Below are 20,945 nucleotides of genomic sequence, written 5' to 3' on the forward strand. Positions count from 1 at the left end.
ATTTATTTATATATATTTTTATTTTTTTATTTATTTTTAAATTTATCACAGATGCTTTTTTAACGTTACGCCAAAAAAGTACCGCGTGCCGCCTTTTAACTCAGTAGTTCAGAAGCGCCGAGGCGGGCCGCCCGCCCGCCCGCCCGCCCACGCCTTCAATCTTATCGTTGACGGACACGCTAATAGACATGCTAACGAGGTGCGCGGGCGCGAATCCCGACCGAGGTTTATCAGCAGGGCCAGCTTGCTCCTCCGCAGCTCCAGGGTGAGGTAGTCGCCCTGCTGGCCTTCCCCGTGCAGAATGACGCCGTCGCTCTCTGAAGTCTTGAACTTCAAGGCGATCACGTCCTTCAGGATCTTCATTTTCTTCACCTTGAAGCGGTAGGAGATCACCCCCTGGCCGTCGAAGCTGATCGCGTCGGCCCCTGGAAAAAAATAAAAATAAATAAATAAATAAAATAAACTCAAGCGAGGTAACGTTTCGTTAGTCTGACATGCTCTGAGTGTGTGCACGTTTGTGTGTGTGTGCGACTGTGTGTCAGAATGTACATTTTCATGTTTTATGCAACAAAAGTTTGATATTTTATACCATGGTTTGATTCAAGAATATACTGGAACGAGATGCCTTTGGTAAACCCCGGAGTGGCTGGTTGTTAAGTTAGTATGGGTAATAGTAGCTGACAAGGCCTTCTTAGTTACTGCACACCAGAAGATCACTGGAGACCTTACTTAATGTACAAGGCGGCACATTGTGACATTCGAAAATGTAAAAAGATGAACCCCTGCACTGAGGTATTAGCCCCCTTGACCAGTTTTAAACGAGAAAATTAAAGTTGCAATTTTTCTTCAAGCTGCAGAACCTTGAAAGTATATTATTGCTCCCCCTGCCACACATAAAAATGATGAAAATGCTGTTGCAAAATGGCGTTGGGAATATATGGTATTAAAAATCACAAAATGGCAGGTTTGAAAAAAAAAAAAAAAAAAAAGGGTGCCCATTTGTGCCCCTTGGAAGATTATTGACCAGCAGTAAGATGCATTAAAACACGCTGAAACAGCAACTCATAAACTTTTACTCTGATGCTCATAAATTTGCGAATTCATTTAGCAGAAAACTTCAAGGCCACGGTCTGTGGACAGTGGAACATTCCACCATGCAAAGGCATTTGATCACAGGGATCTACTCCGAGCCAAAGTTTTTCCAAAGGGCTAAATCAGAAATGACATCTTCCAACATCAGAGGCTACATTTGAACACAACTTTTTGCTAAGGATCCAATTCAATATAACTGTAATGCGCTTGGCCTTTAAATAATACAACTGCATGTTATATATTTAGCTGCAGTCCTAATTTCAAGCTCCAACTAGCAATTAGAATTATGCAAGGATCCCAAAAGAGAAGACCAGTTTAAATTTGGTATTCACAGTAAATCAAGCTCTACTCCAGACAAATAAATAAATAAAGAAATCACCTAACCCAATATATTATCTTTTTCCTAATGGTGACATTTTATTTATTATTTATTTATTATGCATTGTTATATTGTTATGTTATATATATATATATATATAACTGCACTGCCCACAGACTATTAAGGTTTAAAATTTCTGAAATATGGTGGGTGTACAAGAGACAACTGTAATAAGAAAATGATGTTAAAAAACAAGCAACTGGAACATCTAATGACTAATGTGTCCCATCTAGAGGGGACAGAAAAGGCACTTAATCAAAGTTAATTATGCTGATGAAGCACTTCACAAACAGAAGCCTTGCACAGGAGCTCCTGATTGTATGTGTAGTGTGCTTAAAAGCATTTCACCCACACATAATATTGCATTTTCAATTAGGCCGGTCCCCAATAAGGAGGGAGGTGGGGGTGTGGGGGGGGGGGGGGGGGGGGGGGGGGGGTGTGATCACAAACCAGGGGGACTCAGGTCTTTTTTGTGGGGGGCTCATGCCTCTTTCAGGGGGGCTGAGGTCCCCCTGGCTCCCCCCGAAATTCAAAACCTTTAGTACGTAATCTCTTAACACTTAATGTCCTCGTGTAATGAATGAGTCAAGCTCGCTCAGACAATCTCAACAGTTAAGAAATGGTATGACCCATCAGAGGGGTGTTCAGAGTTGCAGCACCGTATTACTTCAGACAGGGTTGGGGAAACCCATTTGAATATTTACTGTCAGAATTACACAGTTTATGTAAAGATTTTATAACACCCCCCCCCCCCCTCACCCCACCCCAACCATTCGTTTTTACATACTTCAGATTGGTTCAAGTCTTGGGGGGGGGGGGGGTCCTCCTCCAACCACCCACTCCCCCCTCATTTTGCACCTTGGTTATGGCCTCGGGTTGGCTGTGATTTAACATTCCAAGGTTAATATCTTCCCAGTCAGCATTCTAGAGAGTTAATACTGAGGAGCGCATGGAGCCAACTTGGTGTCCCTGAAATAAAACTTGAAATAAACGGAATGATACAATTTCTAAATGGAATGATACGATCTTTTCACAAAACTCCTTTTTTTCTGATGATGTACGAACGACTGCTGTGTCTTTTAATCCAAAGTGACGTACAATAAGTGCATACCAAAATTCACTGGAACAACTACAAAACACAGGTCCGATAAGGTACTCATTATAAGAGTTATCCATGAACACCTTAAGTCCAGTTCACACAGTAAGCATAGGTTAGGTCAGTTATGGTAAGTCCATAAAGCTACTGTAAGTCAAATGGCTTACATTGGATGTATTTTGAGTGCTGAGTGTTGGGTTTATGACCTTTGGACTTTGAGTTCATAGTTTCTGCAAACTTCGCTGGATGGGAGCCATTTTGCAAACAGGAAGTAGCGTTTCACAAAAGGAAGAGGGGTCCTTTTGTTTGAAACAGGCGTCTAACTAAGCCAAGTCACCAAAAAAGTAACCGAAATTTAAGGCTGCTGCAGGTACAGTACAGCTATTTACTCACCTGAGACAGAAGCACACCTTAAGTGTATTATCTCAGGCTAGTGCCGACTGTACTACAGCTTGACATAACTGGTAAAAGTTTTTTATTTTACATCCTGGCAATCTTGAAGACGGAGCATATGGAAGGATCTCATGGTTTTCTGAGACAATGAGAAATCCACCCAAACTATCGCCAACAAGATGGATCTCACGTTTGTCCTGAGAAGACTTTACACTTTAGAGTACCTCCAAAAACACCGGCTGAACTGTGACTCATGCCCTTCTCCTACCAGATGACTCACTTAGTCATTTCACAACTGGAAATAAAAAAAAAACTATGGAATTTTACAGAAAACAATACCTTAGAATGGCAAGTCATTCTTAATTGCCCATTTGAATTGAAATGCATTTCTGACCAGACTTTCAAACAGGGGACAGTGGGAAAATTGCTGCTAGTTCATTTGCATGTTTAAACAGTGAGTTGGCAGGTCATGCACGCTGTCTTATCCTCCTTTCTCTGCTTGATAAAAACCTCTCAACGAGGACAGCATTTGACTGTAAATGAAAAACAATTACATTAACATACTCATAGCACACATTATATCTAAAACACAATGACAGCATTGAATGCATGAAATAAACAATGGCATCAACAACAGATACTGTGTCAGATACCATCTAGTCTGTAGGTAAACAGAGCACTTCGTATAATTTAGTTAGGAAAATGGCGAGCATTGTTGGGCTGAATGGTCTCTTCTCGTCTCATTATGTTATGTTATGTTGTTATATTGTTATGTTATGTTATGTCAACACAAACTTGATGTGCAATTAGCTATTTTTCTGTGATAATATGGCAAAAATTAACCCGGGAAATTGGTGTTACATGACTTGCAAAAGGCTGATAAATTGTGTCAACAGCTACAATCTCTTGCATAGCAAAAAAAATCGTTTATTTTTCTGTGGCTATAGTTTTTACTGTTTCAAATCTACAGAGTAATCTACAGTCATTCTCACCTCTTACAGTGCCTTTGAGTGTGTCGCGTTAACTCCCATTGAAAATTAAGAGCAAAACTAGAAAGTACCCTGCTGCTGTGTATGTAAAATTCCAGAGATCGTGATGAGGAGGTGTGCATTCGCAGTGACGCTGAAGTGGAGCGAACACGGAACGTATGTGACTTTTCTCGAGCTGAGTCGAAAGCGCTAGAGCTGCAATAACGGCAGTTAAAAATGACCGTGAGACCGCAGATCCGGCGGACGTCGCGTCGATGGGGCGGGGGGGCGAGGTGTGTGGGGGGGGGGGGGGGGGGGGGGGGCGAGCACGCTTACAGTAGGGGCAGCCGTACACCTCGATCCGCAGCCCGATGCGCCCCTCCTCGCTCCACTGCAGGGGAACCATGCGCAGGTAGCGCGCCACGACGGGGTGCTGCAGGTCGTGACGGACCACGCTCTCCGTGTTCGAGTTCCCGGAAAAGGTCTGGCCACGGAGAGAGAGAGAGAGAGAGAGAGAGAGATTTATTATTGTTATGATTTTATTATTGTTATTATTGTATAGCCTACTCGTTGTGGCCATTGCCACACTGTTGATTGCATTGTTGTCGTTTCCACAATGTTGTTCGTATTTCATGTTTCCTGTTCCTGTTTCTATGTGTACGCTTTGGCAATAAGTACAAGTGTATTTCATGCCAATAAAGCATTTTGAATTTGAATTTGAATTTGAGAGAGAGAGAGAGAGAGAGAGAGAGAGAGGAACAGCGTTAAAAAAAAATCATGCTGGACTTCTGCACTGGAAAGCACTGACTTCACTTTAATTCAAATAATATTCAAGTCTAAGACACTGATTTCATGTAACATATATCAACATTTTTGAATGTACTTTTAAAAAAAACGTTTTTCTACAAAGAACCAGTCTTCCTATTGGTTGGCTATGAATTGACTTGATGTCATCCTTATTGTGTGCATGATGTAAAACTCATTACAGATGTAAATCTCATATAAAAAATTATCGATCAGCATTATCATTTAGTGTTACAGTGTCAACAACAGCACATATGGGACTTTAACACAGTTTTTTAATTATTATTATTGTGTAATATGAGAGTTTGCTGGCTTTTCCTCCCATATCTTTAAGAGAAAATAGGAAATGTTCTCTCCGTTCGAATTAGTCATTTCGGCAATGGCAGCACTATCTCCCTCAAGCCACAATTACAGTAGCCTTGTCAACGTTCTCCTGATTGACAGCACATTAAGTTCTGCTTTCTCCAGGCAGCATAAACATAAAAAAAAATTAAAAACTCACACACAATTATAAATCACACAAAGTAGTTCCCAAGCATTTATCTGCAAACCGTCCTCCCAATTATTTACACTATATTACACTCCTTTACAGTCCTTTGCTTATATAACTTTTCGTGTAGCGATTATGAATGCAGGTGCACTTGTTTAGACTTAATCAGGGCTGTAGCACGGCAACAAGGTATGGCTATCAGTGAATCAGCTCAGTATGTAGTGTGACAGGAGAAAAACCACTAACCGAATAAATAAAAAAAACACACTCATCCTTTCAGTTTAATTTCAAATTAAAGTTTCACATCATTTTTATTTTGTCATTTCCTGCTTTTAAAGAGTAGAACTTCAATGGATTTTAAAAGTTGAAGTATAATCACTGCATTTAACACCTCAAACTTGTAGTGCCATGTATTTTCATCCTGTCAAGGAGGGGAGGGGGCAACCATCTCTGAAACGAACCAGAACCTGGGTGCAGCCCAACAAAATCAAGTTTCATTTTATTTAATTTTTTTCCTGATAGCGAATATAACCCACGGTTACGGAAGCTCTCTTCCTCTGAAGCCCTGTTGCCTTGAGCTGCACAATACAAATTATACAGATAGATTGAGAGAGAGAGAGAGAGAGAGAGAGAGAGAGAGACAGAGAGAGAGATAGAGAGAGCGAGAGAGAGAGAGAGAGAGAGAGAGAGAGAGAGAGAGAGAGACAGAGAGAGAGAGAGAGAGAGCAGGAAGCAAGAGAGCATAGTCAAATAAAGCCTTTCATGTTTGGTCAGAGTTGGCTTATTCAGATCAGATACTTTGTACTTTACGGCAAAATGGACCGAAGCCTCGGAGGCCTTGATCATCCTCCCTGTGAAAGATTAGCCTTCACTGCAGAGACAGGACATGCGTTCTTGTTTTCTCTACGTTACACCACAGGCATTTAGCAGAAGCTCTTATCCAGAGCGACCTACACAACTTTTTTTTACATAGCATTTACATTGCAATCCATTTATACAGCTGGATATATATACTGAAGCAATACAGGTTAAGTACCTTGCTGTGACCTTTAGGTTACAAGCTCCTTTCCCATTATACTACACTGCTCTTACAAGAAGCAATGCATTTAATGAAAGCTGGAATTAACAAGTAATGTTAGTTCAGCACACAACTCCTCACTATTAGATCAAATAGCAACTTATCGCAGAACTTTTTTTTTTATCTGAGAGCGGCTAAGATTTCTTAACAAGCTTCCAGTTTCCAGGAATATTCTGAAAAAGTTCATAGACATGTACCAATATACAGCAGGGAAGATCTGTATGCAAAACCAAATATATATATATATTTAAATACCCATAAACAGAGCATAGTTCAAAGGGCTATTCAAAAGCGGAGGATGCATATTAAATATTCATACTCAATTAGGGAACAAAATATATAAATGTTAAATGTTTTGCCACGCAAGAAACAAACCAAAATAGTCGATGTCTCTGTCATCATGTTCTATTCAAACAATAGTAGTAGCAGCAGTGATGCTTGTTATGGGATTCTGGGATTGATTCCCCGCCTGGGGCCGCCCTTCCTCCCTTGAGTGAGGCCTTAACCGGAACCAGCACAGTAGAACATCCCAGCTGTGCGAATGGATCGCCTGTGAAAATGTCCTCTGTGCAATTCGCTCTGGAAAATGGCATTTGCTAAATGCAGAAAGTGAAATGCAAATGCGGTGCGGATAGAGAAGGCTACCCTACCCCCTTGTTACTTGTACGGCTTTCATCCAGACTAGGAAATATCCACACAAAAAAAAAAAAGAAGAAAAAAAAACAGAAACATGGAATGATATAAAATGATGTCTCTGGTAAACACAAAAGAGCTGAACAATGACTGAGCGAGACAGTGAAAGCGCGCCTTCAAGAAAAACACCACAGGGCATTGCACAGATCTCCACAGGGGGCGCCAGTGAGCATAGAGTGAATAGTCTGCATGGAATTCTAGGCATAGTTACACACAGTGAGAATTCAGCCCTGTCATTGGCCATTAAGGGCTGGAGGGTGGAAAGATGGGGGGGGGGGGGGGGGGGGGGGGGGGGGGGGGGGGGGGGGGGGGGGGGGGGGGGGGAGGGGAGGGGTGGCAACACTGCCAGCTGGGATATGAACTGTTTTGAGAATTGGATCCTCTGGTACTGTAAACGATTCTCGGTCCGGATGATGGAGCGGCCAATTTGCCTACAGATTTATCTTGTTTGTTTTTGGGAAGCGGGTCTGAAATCTTTCAGCACTGGGAGGGTAACCGGAATCGATTGGACCAATCACACTCCTCAACCCCCCCCCCCCCCCCCCCCCCCCCGTCGGACGCTGCCACGGTTTGAGAAGAATAAGGTCGCCGAAAGTTAATCAGGTTCGCCCGACGACAGATGGCGTCAGCAAAGCATTTGTCGAAGGCTTTAATGAACAGACACAGCCTCCTGGAGAAAGGAAATGAGGCAGACCGTGCAGCAGAATGAGCGGGAAAAGGAGGGGTAAAGGAGGGATGAAGGATGTCAGGTCTTTCAAGAAGTGAATCTCCCAGCAGCTGCAGGAAAAGTTTGACTTCTGTCAACACCTGCCATTCGGATTTCAAAATAACAGATGTGCACTTGCTGAGTGTACACACACAATATACAGACAAGACACCTTACTGCATATTTATCCAATGACACAGCTGGATATTAACCGAATCTTGCACCTGGGTGTACAGCGTATGAAAAGAACAGAATGGGAAACTATCGATCTAGTTTGATGTGATTTTGAGATCTTCGCTTGTCAGCAGCAGGGCTGTGTATAATGGGCATTTCACGTCTTTGGATTTAATGTCTCAGGCTGCTGTGCCCAGGATTGCCATTGCTTTGACGCAGGGTTGTACACGCTGTGTACACACCGTATGTGTATCACTATCAAATAAACTATCAAATAAATTCAAAGCATACAAAAATTGCAGTTCTGTGAAAACTCAAAAATAGAAATCTTTATGGGAATGATATTATATTAATAATGTTGCTGAAATAATGATTGCAAAAAACATGCAAGGGAGGCTTTGCAGATGAACCCCTGTATGGACGAATTAATTAGCCTAATAACCGTGCTAATATGGAGGAAGAAATCCGTGACCTTTCATGGAAAATCTTGCAGTTTACCAATGAATCATAGCCAAAGGTGTCCTTCAATTGCTTTGCATACTTTTCTTCTCGTCGCAGCACGGATGTTTATGGAAATATCACACATTCAATTCAGCTGGCATTATCAATATGAATCACCTTCCGTACGTATCACCTTCCCACCTAAATACTTTTATTCCGCCGAGTTTTGGTGCTTGACATTGCTTAACCTTATGTTCCCGATATGAATGACTTTGTTCTTGTTTGTGAAAACAAAGAAAGTATCAGATCTGTTGCAAGAAATCCATTTACAGCGACGGCAATAAAGACAACAAAGCACTTCGAAGTGCCGAATAAAACACTGGACAGAAATTCTCTCACACAAAAATAAATTAGCTGCTTTGTGCAAGAAAGAACAAATTATCCGACTGCCTCTCCCTAAAGCAATTAATCCACCTGCTGAGTCACTTCATATCAAATTTAAACCAAGAAATAATTAGCAGCTGGTCTGCATTTCATAGATATCTTTGCCAGATGTGACATGAACCCGCTTACCTGAAATTAACAGGAATTGTTAGTCTGAATATTTACTGCTGAGAAAACTCTGTAAACGGAAAAATATGGTGTAGTGATAGTGACGCTTTATCCATCCATTCATCCATTATCTATATCCAGGGCCGGCGTGCATAATGCCAGGGCCCGGGGCAAAATTATTTCAACGGGCCCCTCCCCCAATCAATGGCCAACATTTATGAGTGAGGATCACTCTCCCTTCTGGGCCCCCACCCTGGGCTGGGCCCGGGACAACTTCCCCGGTTGTCCCCCCCAGACGCCGAGCCTGTCTATATCCGCTTATCCTGGGCAGGGTCGCGGGGGGGTGCTGGAGCCTATCCCAGCATGCGGGAGAGAGGCAGGAATACACCCTGGACAGGCCACCAATCCATCACAGGGCACACTCACCATTCACTCGCACACTTGAACCAATGGACAATTTATAGTCTCCAATTAGCCTACCTGCATGTCTTTGGACGGTGGGAGGAGTGTCCAGAGGAAACCCACGCAGACATTGGGGAGAACATGAACACTCCCCACAGAAAGGCTTTACAAGAACAGAAATCTGAATACTGCCAGTCAGGAACGATAATATGCCAGCAACACATCACTGAACTTCCTGTTATTTCACTGTCCCAGGCCTTATGACAGACACCGCAGACACAGGGAGGTTCATGGCATCAGTTAATGTCCAATGAGCAGTCATGGGCCAAATGAGTTGCGTCTGCTTTAGGATACATCACCGTAATGACAGGTACAGCAAGTTAATCCATGCTGATGTCGTAGGACCTTAGTCTGAGGTGTTATCAATAAATCTGAGAAATCTTAAGAGATCTGTGAAAAGACCAAGCTCGCCAACTTGCCATCGCATGAAGGGGAAGGATCCAAGCGGCGGGTATCCTGATACTTATCGCTTACAAACGACCCGTGAATGCCACTGAGCGTGAATGAGCTTTTCATCGACTTTGTTCGCCGTGCATTTTGGGATAGACACTCCATTACAATGAATGTTAATGGGAAGGCGCAGCAAGTTTAATGGATGCTAATAACGCTTAAATAACGTTGAATCAAACGGGACCTTGGTCTGAAGTTTTATCGATAAAAACCAACGGAGAAAATTATACATCAAAGTGAAAAGACCAAACTCACTAATTCATAGCTGCCATGCGTGAAGATGTTTGAATGACATGTTAGAGCTAACATGAAATGTCAGTTAAATGTGGACATCTAAAAAAAAATGCAACTGGAATAGAGAAAAGTTCTGTAACATAGTTAATTTTAGAAATCAATAATCACCCTGCCGTGTTCAAATTTGAACAACCTGACGAAATGAACAGTTGGTTCTCATGGTAACAGGAATACAGTTAACTGACACACACAAAGGCAAAGAGCACAGGGGAGCTTATTCAGAATTTCTTTGCATATGTACGCGTTAATTGAACACGTGCAAATCCCAATACATACTCTGATTTTTAAAAAAGAAAGAAAGCATTTTAACAATTGAAAGCTAACATGAGGTTGGATTTCATGTTCACTTCTGGCTGTTCGCTCATTGCCGGTTTCGCTGCCGTTCTAAATGCTAGCCGTCCCCTCCAGTGTGCAGTTAATCAAGTCGCTCTGTTGCTCTTTTTTAAATTATGCTCTGTTGTTCTTTTTTTTTTTCTTTTCTTTTTTTAATTATGTGCTGAAATTCGCCCAGAAGAATTCACTCCACCGCCACAGCCAATGAAGCATGCTGCTTTTTGGGATTGTATTTAGATTAGTTAGCCTGTTCGGTAAAGGGCTCTGGGGTGCGACGGGGGCAGTTGCAAATTGGAGTCCTCGTTTCTACCAGATCGGATACGCGACCAGACACAAATGCTGTTGAGGCTTTAGCCATAGATCACCCTGTCTCTAGACATGCCAGGCTGTGTCTCTGTAGACTGGTCTGTCAAAGAACGACTGCTGCAAGAAAGATACAACAGGAAGTGGGGTGAAACAATTAAATTTAAACAAAATTATTATTTTTATCACTATATTCTGTTCTGCTCTGTATGGTCAATTGCTGTGTACTGTAGTCTTTGACCATTTTGGCTGTAGTGTTTGTGAATTGAACAGTCTTCAGTGATCAGCAAATTGACCGCTGATCATAGGACTGTCTTTCCATAATGATAATAAAAATAATGAATAAGTGAACATTAAAAAAATTCCTGTATTCCCCCTTTATTCGTCTCAACCTGATCACGTGACTGCTTCCCCAACATTCAAAATTGTTTATATGTTTTTGGATTGCTCATTTCATTCGCCTCACTTCCTGTTGTATCATTCCTGCGGCAGTCACTGTTCGACAGGCCAATCCACAGAGACACAGCCTGACACATGTAGAGACAGGGTGATCTATGGCACAACCCTTAACGACATTTGTGTCTAGTCGTGTATCAGGTCAGGTAAAAACAATGGCTCCAAGTTGCAACTGCCACAGTCGCACACCCAAAGCCCTTACCGAATAGGCTAACTAATTTCCTGGGAGAAACCCTGTAAACCACGGGAGTGACTCACACCTTAGGCGATGATGAATAGGAAAATAGACATTTTATTGTTGCCGTGGAGCAAGTACCCCCGATAAAATGAACCGTAAATAAAGCCACACAAAAAAATAGCCTTCTCCCTCGTCCGACTGTTCCGATTTTCTCTATCTCCCGCTGCAGTTTGGGATTGGCTTTTTTTGATAGCTTTTCCGTAAATAAAGGTCCGGAGAGGCTGCTTGTGGAATAAAGCAGTCTCTACGACAATATTGAATAGATAACTCTGAATTTAATGTCAGAGTAGGCAAGCGTAATAAAAATAAAAATAAAAAAGAAGTTTTTTTTTCTTCTTCCTGAAATATGGCGTGTCGGCCAATCAACTTCAGACTTATACATGCAAAATATATTACCGCATATACATGAAATATTACTAAATGAAATCCGCACGTGATATCTGCTGCAAGACAAAGGGGAAGAACTGTTGGATCGATGTGTTGTCATGACAATAAAAGATTTGTATCTGGAGAGTAGTAAGTATTGTACAAGCACTTCCCTTTTTACTTCATACTTCCCTATACTCTAGTATAAAGAGAAATATGCATATTTAGCACTAAGTTAGATTTCAGAAATTTGGGATTATCAAACATTAAAATGACTGTCATTAAATATTTTCTTTTTTTATTTTTGCTTAACTAGGGCATATGTTTCCAGTTTGTTACCCCAGAACCTAGATTTTTAGCTTCGCTTAATGAAATAAAAATAAAACTAGAAAGTATATTTCAGTTTTAGTGCAGGCTATTGAAAATCTGCAACTTGGTTAGATTCTCTTCAGCCCATAATTATTCCGGAAAATTCCACAGCTAAATTGGTGTTAAATTTAGGCCAAGCCACGGAACAAAATGACTGTGGCTGTCAGGGACTAAAGCGGTTTTGAGCAGGCATGGTTATGAATGCGTGGATTTATGTTTTTTAATCAGTGCCTGGGAAAACTAGCTTTTCCACCAAAGCTGGAACATTAAAATAAATGTTAAATAAATGTGCACATTAATTAGGCCTAGTATTAGAAGTCAAATAAATCTTCGCAAAGCTAGGAGCTTTACTGCGGCGTTTCGTCTCTGCAACTGAGACTTTTATTTTGGCAGGGTTTATTCTTAGATTATGTGTTTCATTTCCTGTATGGAATATTAAATATGTTCACAGTTTCGATTTTATGATAATTACAAAGAAAAAAAAAACTTCTAAATGAATTTGTAAATAAATTTGTTTAATTTCTACAAAAAAAATAATCTTGCATGAGATGTTCACAGCTATCACCACCAATTTGTAGCATTCTCATTAATGAATTTGTGCAGAATAAATGACATTTTAATTAAAAAAGAAACCTAGGCAATTTGGTTGGGCAATTGCAACATTGTCTTTTGCTTAAAGCCAAAACCAAGATGAATGCCAAATATATAATTAGCCCAAATAAGATAAACTTTATTATTTAATTGCTACATTAAACCATGTGTATTGTATGAGGAACATGAGAATCCTGTGTATGTGTGTGTGTGTGTGTGTCTGTGTGTGTGTGTGTGTGGGTGTGTGTGCGTGTGTGTGTGCATGTGAGTGTGTGTCTTTCGTGTATGTGTGTGTGTCAGTGTGTGTGTGTGCATGTGTGTGTGTTTGTGTGTGTGTGTGTGTGTGTGTGTGCGTGTGTGTGTGCATGTGAGTGTGTGTCTGTGTGTGTCAGTGTGTGTGTGTGCATGTGTGTGTGTTAATGTGTGTGTGTGTGTGTGTGTGTGTGACACCACGTGTTTCAGGGGAGAATCGCTCATGCCTACACTCTGCTGAGTCAGCAGTGGGCTTCACCCCTGAATGTGGCTGTGGTTGCAGATAGCTGGACAGCCCAAATCAGAGTGGATTTGATACATGGATACAGCTCCATGTTGGCAGTCCCATGACCAGTGGCTGATTGGCTGATCACTGAATGCTGACGACAATTCATTCAAAACACCACAGCCAAAATGGTCAACAACTACAATACACAGCAAATGACCATGCAGAGCAGAACAGAATATAATGATTTAAAAAAAAACACGGAATCTACAGCGACTCTGGTGGGATAAGGAGGAGCAAGAAAGCAACACCCACGCTGTTTTTGAACCAGGCTAGCATAGGGGAGTTTTTTTCAAAAGGAGCCAAAACACACCATAAGACTCCACTCCAGCTGGGCCCACCTGTTGGTTCAGCCATTTTCAAAAGCTCGTAATGGTGAGCACCTGTAGTCACAGGCTCGACTTACAGCGAGCGAAATGTATGTATTCACTGGGCTGGAGCATTGTATACTGAACAATGCTGTCTGAAGCCCATGGGGCTTTTTCAAAAAACCCGTTGCATGCTGGTACAAACCTGCACTGCGTGGAGAGTTATGCGCACTGCATACTTTTCGGCTCGAGTGACAAAGTTTTAAGATGACCCCTGCAAAACTATTAATGAGAATAAAAATGAGAATATCTAGACTAGACTAATTAAATGGATTGATGGTAAACAACATGTCTGCCCCCACCCTCCCAACCCCCCCCCCCCCTCGCCCCCGCCCACCCTCCCAACCCCCCCCCCCCCTCGCCCCCGCCCATTCAAAAAAAAAAAAAAAGCTTTAAAAAAGTATTTTTAAATACGTGAAATAAATTTAAATCGGACTCACCCATATGTTGCCGTCCTGGTGGTACGGCTTCCAGTTCCTGCCCGTCTCGCTGTAGAGGAGCCTGTACTGCTTCGTCCAATCAGAGCTGCTGTATCTGCCCTGCGTCGCTATGGCGGTGACCTGCTTCCTGCTCCCGAGATCCACCTGCAGCCACTGGTAGTTGTCGTTTTCCGCAGGCGACCAGCCTCCGGCGCCTAAGGGAAACAGAAGCACCGTGTGTCAACCGGGCCCGCACCAGACTGGGTAGGACGGAGTGTAGCACAGTGGGTAAGGAACTGGGCTTGTAACCAAAAGGTCGCCGGTTCGATTCCCGGGTAAGGACACTGCCGTTGTACCCTTGAGCAAGGTACTTAACCTGCATTGCTTCAGTATATATATCCAGCTGTATAAATGGATACAATGTAAAATGCTATGTAAAAAGTTGTGTAAGTCGCTCTGGATAAGAGCGTCTGCTAAATGCCTGTAATGTAATGTAATGTAATGGTGTCCTTTCAGTCAACTTACAGTACAGTGGGACTGGACCCTGCGAGCAGAGCGACGTCCACCGCTCCTAGAACTACAGCCTTTAGCATGAGGCGTGGTTGTAAACGATCTGATTAATTGCAGAGAAAAAAAAAAATCCCAGTTTTTACAATTCCCCATATGGTTTGTGTTGCTGTTGCTGTTGCTGTTAATACTGTTGTTGTTGCTGTTGTTGATGATGTTGTTGTTGCTGTTGCTGTTGTTGTCTTTGTTGTTGTTGATGTTGCTGTTGTGGTTGTTTTTGTTGTTGCTGTTGTTGTTGATGTTGATGTTGCTGTTGTGGTTGTTGTTGTTGTTGTCCTCATATTTGTAGTATTTTAGCTTTATCCAGCATATTACTGGTATATATTGGGGCTATGATCTCGCTTGTTTTTCTCAAAGTACAGCCACAGAAACATCCGGTACTTCAATATTAAAATGTTTTTAAACAGTTTAAGAAAAAATGCGCTATGAATAAAATATGAATATTGACACATTTCCTCTTTTCATTTGTGTATTTTGCCACTGTGGCTTCTTTTTTAACTCTCTCATATGCAAATAAATGCGAGTTTAATCACACTTACAGATGTTGGATTAATGCTTTGAGGTTCTGAAACCCGACAATTAAAAAAAAAAAAAATTAAAAAATAACAATCTCTTATTCTCGAGCGGATTCCTTCACCGGGGGTTCAACTCGACTCACGTCTGAGGGGGGAGAAAAAACAAAAAAAGGCTCTCCCACGGCTTATTCTGGGGAGTCTTTGGACCTGAACAAACACGCGGTCGGCTCTTCTCCTTTTAACCGTCAACGCGGAGCGCGAGCCGGGGAGAGACGGGGCGAGACGGGCGCGTTGTGACAGAAACGAGAAACGCCTCGGCGGGAACGCCCTCGAGCGCCGCACGCCGCCGCAGGCGCCGGCTCCCGGCGGGCGGCGAATCACGGCGGCGGAGAAGATGGCTAATCATACCCGCTCCCCATCCGTCGCCGACCCTCGACGATAAAAGGGGAAAAAGCTTAAAAAACACACTGAGGAATTTCCCGGCGATCATTTTGGGGGGTGGGGGTGGGAGGTTGGGGGGGGTGGGGGGGGGGAGAGACGGGGCGGCAGAGCGAGTGACCCCCCTAAGCGTTTAAGGAACTGCGTCGCCAAACCAGAACAAGCGAGCATCTAATCCAATTACAGGGTCATTACCTTTCTGCTTCGGGGCCCTCCGAAGATAAACACAGAATATAACTGGAAAATCAATACCTCTAAATCTGAGCTGGGAGGCGCTGTGTGTGTGTGTGTGTGTGTATGTGTGTGAGAGTGTGTGTGTGTGTGTGTGGCGGGGTTTAATGGTTTAATGTGGTCTGACAGAGGACATGAGACACTGAATGGAGGTAATGCATTTTTTGGGAGGGCTTGGCAAAGAAGAGGCGTGAGCATATGTTCGTCACATGCCACTGCCAAAGAGACCCGAAGGGCAGCAAGGCATTATGGGACGGGATCATACAAAGCCAGCTGGCAAGCAGGGCGAAGTTAGGGTCGGGAACAACAAAGGGATGCCTTTCCTCTGCGAGGAAAAATGCTAGCATGTCAGATGCATACTAATGCTAGAATGTCAAATGCATCCTAAGGCTAGAATGCCAAGTGCATTCTAATGCTAGAATGTCAGATTCATTCTAATACTAGAATGTCAGATTAATTCTAATGCTAGAATGTCAGATGCATACTAATGCTAGAATGTCAAATGCATACTAAGGCTAGAATGCCAAGTGCATTCTAATGCTAGAATGTCAGATTCATTCTAATACTAGAATGTCAGATTCATTCTAATGCTAGAATGTCAGATGCATTCTAATGCTAGAATGTCAGATGCATTAAAATGCTAGCATGTCAGATGCATACTAATGCTAGAATGTCAGATGCATACTAATGCTAGAATGTCAGATGCATTAAAATGCTAGAATGTCAGATGCATTCTCATGCTCTCCAATCTGGAATGGTTAAAATCGTGAAACCAATTGAAAGGCATGTGGCACGGTTCAAGGAGGAAATAAGAGGCTTTTTTAACTTAAGATTAGATCAGTTAAAAAATGTGAGAGCATCCCACACAGTCTATCATCTTGTAGAAATTGCAGCAAACCTGCAATCTTAAAGATGTTTAAGAGGGCACCTTGGATGGTTGGAACTTCTAACCTGGGAAAGTGCTTCGTTGCACATTTCACCAATATTTAAGTAGGTGCTGCAAGTCCAGGTAAACAGGTTACTGAAAAAAAATTACTTTGAGCTGAAGTTAGAAATACTGCTTAAAGGGTACATGCTAAACTAATGAGTTTTTTTTTTTCCAGAGAACTGCTATTTTTATCCCCGTCTCTCCCAACAGCAGCGGTAAAACTCCAAGGAGAAAACAGACAGGAGCAAAGAGCACGAATGATGAGTACCTTCCTCTCAGGTCGTCCTGTTCTGTGCCACCCTTCCATACATTACATGACAGGCACTCTAATCCAGAGCGACTTACACAACATTTTCAGTGCATCCATTTATACAGCTGGATATGTACTGAAGCAATGTGGGTCAAGTACCCTGATCAAGGTGTCCTACCTGGGAATCGACCCTGTGACCTTTCGGTTATAAGACCGACCCCTTACCCATCACACTACACTGCCACTCACTTTCCAGATGTACGATCAACAGTACAACGGCAGTGTCCTTCCTGGGAATCGAACCTGTGACCTTTCGGTTATAAGACCGACCCCTTACCCATCACACTACACTGCCACTCACTTTCCACATGAACGATCAACAGTACAACGGCAGTGCCCTTCCCGGGAATCGAACCTGTGACCTTTCGGTTACAAGACCGACCCCTTACCCATCACACTACACTGCCACTCACTTTCCAGATGTACGATCAACAGTACAACGGCAGTGTCCTTCCTGGGAATCGAACCTGTGACCTTTTGGTTACAAGACCCAACGATCCGCGGTCTTCCGAAACCGCTTCACGAGACCCAGCGTGACCGCTGAGCTTCAGCGCGACACACCTGATCAGCCACCGGTTTTTATTTTAATTTAAAATTCCGCACTTTGCGGCCGCGTCGAGCCGCGATTTCTTTGACAACAACACCGCGTTCATACCCGAGCGAGCGAATGACTTACTCTAGAGCCCAGGAAGCTTAAAACAGGGTCGACACCAGAAAAAAAAAGAAAAAAAAAAGAAGAGCTTTTTGCTTTTCTCCCGCGTAGCGAGACTGACAATGGCGGGTGTCCCCTGCGCCCCGCGGTCCCGCCGTCCCGTGTCAAGACAATGACGGATCGTCGAGGGAACCGAACAAAGTAGGAGAGTTAATCATTATCCCAACGGCGTGTGCGTCAGCGCAGGAGACGCCGCGGTCACAAGCGCTAGCGACGCTCTCTCCGGATGAAGGACAGCGACTGGGCAACCTGTCGTTAAAAAGAAGAAAAAAAACGAGAACAAAAAAAACGCGTTTGTGTCAAGCGTTCAGGAAGCAAATGCGTTCGGTCGCTGGCCGCAAGGTACCCTGGGAGAATGATGATGTAATATGACTTACGCGCCTCTTTGGCGGCATCTTACGGGAATCTCTCTGTGTTTTGGCCGCAATCCCAAGCAACGCCCCCCCCCCCCCCCCCCTTACCCAGGAGTGTTATTCGATGACAGAGAACCGTACGTGACAATGCCGGCCAGCCAAACTGGCGAGCTGATGTATGTATTTGCATACTATTATTTAGACTCTTACGGTCCTTCATTAAAAGGGGCTGTGATTACACAGAGATTTTGCATTTTTTGCACTGGCTTAATGAAGGGCGGAACAAGGGGTTTTATTCCTGCAGAGTAATTAACGCGAGTTCAGGAGATCGCCAGGGGAGGAGGAACAGGATGAAACGGCAAACAAGCGTCAGGTAACCGCGGCGCAGGTACGCGGCTTATTAGCGGCCGGGCCCTTTTTTGTTTTCGGCGCGTTGGTATTCCGCGGGCTCTCCGACAGGCCAGGCCAGGAAGAAGAAGCTTTCAGAGCTCATCGGAACCCCGGCGGGGTCCTCTCTGCCTCCCGCCAAAATTTCCTCCCGCGGACCTTTCCCCGTTCCACCCCTGGCTCTCATTAGCTTCCCGCCGCCATCCCATTCACCCCCCCCCCCCACCCCGCCGACTCGCCCGCAGCCGTGGACACACAGCTCCACCTCAAACAAGCAGGATCTCACCATTCTTTCCCAGTGCCCAGATCACAGACCGCCCCGCCCCGCCCACTCGCTCACCCCGCCCCGCCCACCGGCTCGCCCCACCCCGCCCCGCCCGCCCGGTCTGACAGATCAACCACCGCTAAGGTCGGGGAAGGGGCCACGAAAGTAAGGAGGAGTCAAGTGGAATAAGGCCGGAGGGGGGGGGGAGGGAGAGAGGGAACGGTAGAGCTCAGGAGGGGTAGAGCGGTCGGTCGCTCTGGCAACCTGAGAGTTGCCGGGTTCGATCCCTGGCCCCCTGTTCAACAAAAAATGTCAAAGTGTCCTTGAGCAAGAGACCCGACTGGCTCATGAGGAGCTTGGTTGGCACCTCGCATGGCTGCCATTAGCTGTTGGTGTGTGAGTTTATGTGTGTGTGTGTGTGTGTGTGAATGGATGAATGATTGTAAAGCACTTACTGTAGCCACAGTTACTGAACAAAGTGCAGTCCATGAGGAAGACAGTAAGGGTATAGGACAACGGCTCCAAACCCTGTTCCTGTCGATCTATCATCCTGTAGGTTTTCGCAACAACCCTAATTTGGCACGCCTGATTCTGCTAATTAGCAAAGAGATGTTGAGTGAGCTGCGCTTTGTAAATGTTGGAGCGAAAACCTACAGGATGGCAGATCTCCAGGAACAGGGTTGGGCAGCCCTGCTCTAGCTGTTGAATGAGGTGTGCTTTGTTAGGGCTGGAGTGAAAACCTACAGGATGGCAGATCTCCAGGGACAGGGTTGGGCAGCGTTGCTCTAGCTGTTGAATGAGGTGTGCTTTGTTAGGGTTGGAGTGAAAACATGCAGGATGGCAGATCTCCAGGAACAGGGTTGGGATTCACAGGAATAGGAAGCAGGCGGCAGGGAACGGGAAGGAATGTACAATGTGTGTACATTGTACACACACTCATGTTCTGAGCGACTCAAAGCACATAGCGACTGAGCAGAGCCGATGACAAGTCAGCAGAGTCGCAATGGATGGTGACACTCACTCCATAAACCCACAACACAACATCAACGCCAAAGTAGGTACAAGGGGGAGATTGAGCATCTAGCGCTTCAAGTAGCAGAGGGGTTTGAGAACATAGCGATAGATTTAGCATTGACATGGCTAATAAATCCTATCGCAATATGAACCCCAAGGGAAAGCCCAAGGTAAGCTCAGCCTCAGGATGTATATGCCTCTATAAAAACCCATCAGCATAACCTCCCCCATATTGTTCTGGCGCTCGATGGAAGCCAGACAGCAGGAACATCACCCCAGTGGCTGAAGTCTGTCAGTCCATTTATTTCACTGCCTTTCTGACACGTTCTCGTGCACACACACACACGGCCAGCAACCATTTCCCCGACAACAACAACAACACAGCAGTCATATTCTGCTCTCCATTGAAAGGATCAAAAGGGGTTTCTCTTGCAAGAAAAGAAATAAAAATGCACCATGGAGACCAACCCGAGTTTGGCTCAGAATGCTCCTGTCACAGGTTAAATAATGGGGGAAATAGCTTTAAAAGTATCACGCCTGTTAGACTCTGGGGCTGCAGAATGTCAAGCTTCAGTTCACGGCTCGCTTTTATTATGCTGTTGCTTAGCAGAAATATTTATCTGAAAAGGCAAACAACAAGATACATCACCTACACATTTATCCATTTATGCAGCTGAATTTTTCTTTTTTTTTTCCTACTCAAGCAGTTCAAGCTAAGCACCTTGCTCAGGGACTCAACAGCACTCAGCATTTGAAACAACACTTGTCTGGTTACAAGCCAGGCTCTGCAAGAGTCCGTCCACGATGACAATATTGGGAGAAAAAAAAAAATTACACAAATTGACGAAAAGGAACAAATGTAAAAGCTGTGGTATTTGGAACAAACAGCGCGCTAAGGATACAGGTAACAAGTCTGTTGAAACCCAAGGGAGTCTCTTGCTGGAAGTTGTACACTATTTTTAAAATTATTTGGGATTGTTTTTTGTTTTGTTTTGTTTTGTTTTGTTTTGTAAGAATGTATATGTGTGAGGGTGTAGGTGTGTATGTGTGTATGCTGGCTTAGGCAATATTATATTATGGTGATGGTCCCAATCCATTATAACGACTGACTGCATATGTATCATGAGTACACTGATACAGTTGTTCTTTATTCTGTATTTTAAGTTGAGAAC

At 43.8% G+C, this 20,945-nt stretch overlaps 1 protein-coding gene across 3 annotated transcripts in view; it reads right to left on the reverse strand.

Moving 5' to 3' along the window:
- Positions 1 to 20,945, reverse strand: part of LOC118233893 (contactin-associated protein-like 2) — a 243,500-nt gene that overhangs the window by 128,549 nt on the left and 94,006 nt on the right. For 2 of the 3 annotated variants that reach the window (XM_035429969.1, XM_035429968.1), the window contains exons 3-5: positions 14,075 to 14,268; positions 4,265 to 4,412; positions 222 to 425 (exon numbers count right to left, since the gene is read on the reverse strand). In XM_035429969.1, coding sequence (XP_035285860.1) covers positions 222 to 425; positions 4,265 to 4,412; positions 14,075 to 14,268 — 546 coding nt within the window. Of the gene's footprint in view, positions 1 to 221; positions 426 to 4,264; positions 4,413 to 14,074; positions 14,269 to 17,718; positions 17,813 to 20,945 lie in introns of those variants that run through there. The other variant, XM_035429970.1, reaches the window with a different exon arrangement.

This window comes from Anguilla anguilla, chromosome 8 (assembly GCF_013347855.1).
Source record: "Anguilla anguilla isolate fAngAng1 chromosome 8, fAngAng1.pri, whole genome shotgun sequence".
Classification (NCBI taxonomy): Eukaryota; Metazoa; Chordata; class Actinopteri; order Anguilliformes; family Anguillidae; genus Anguilla; species Anguilla anguilla.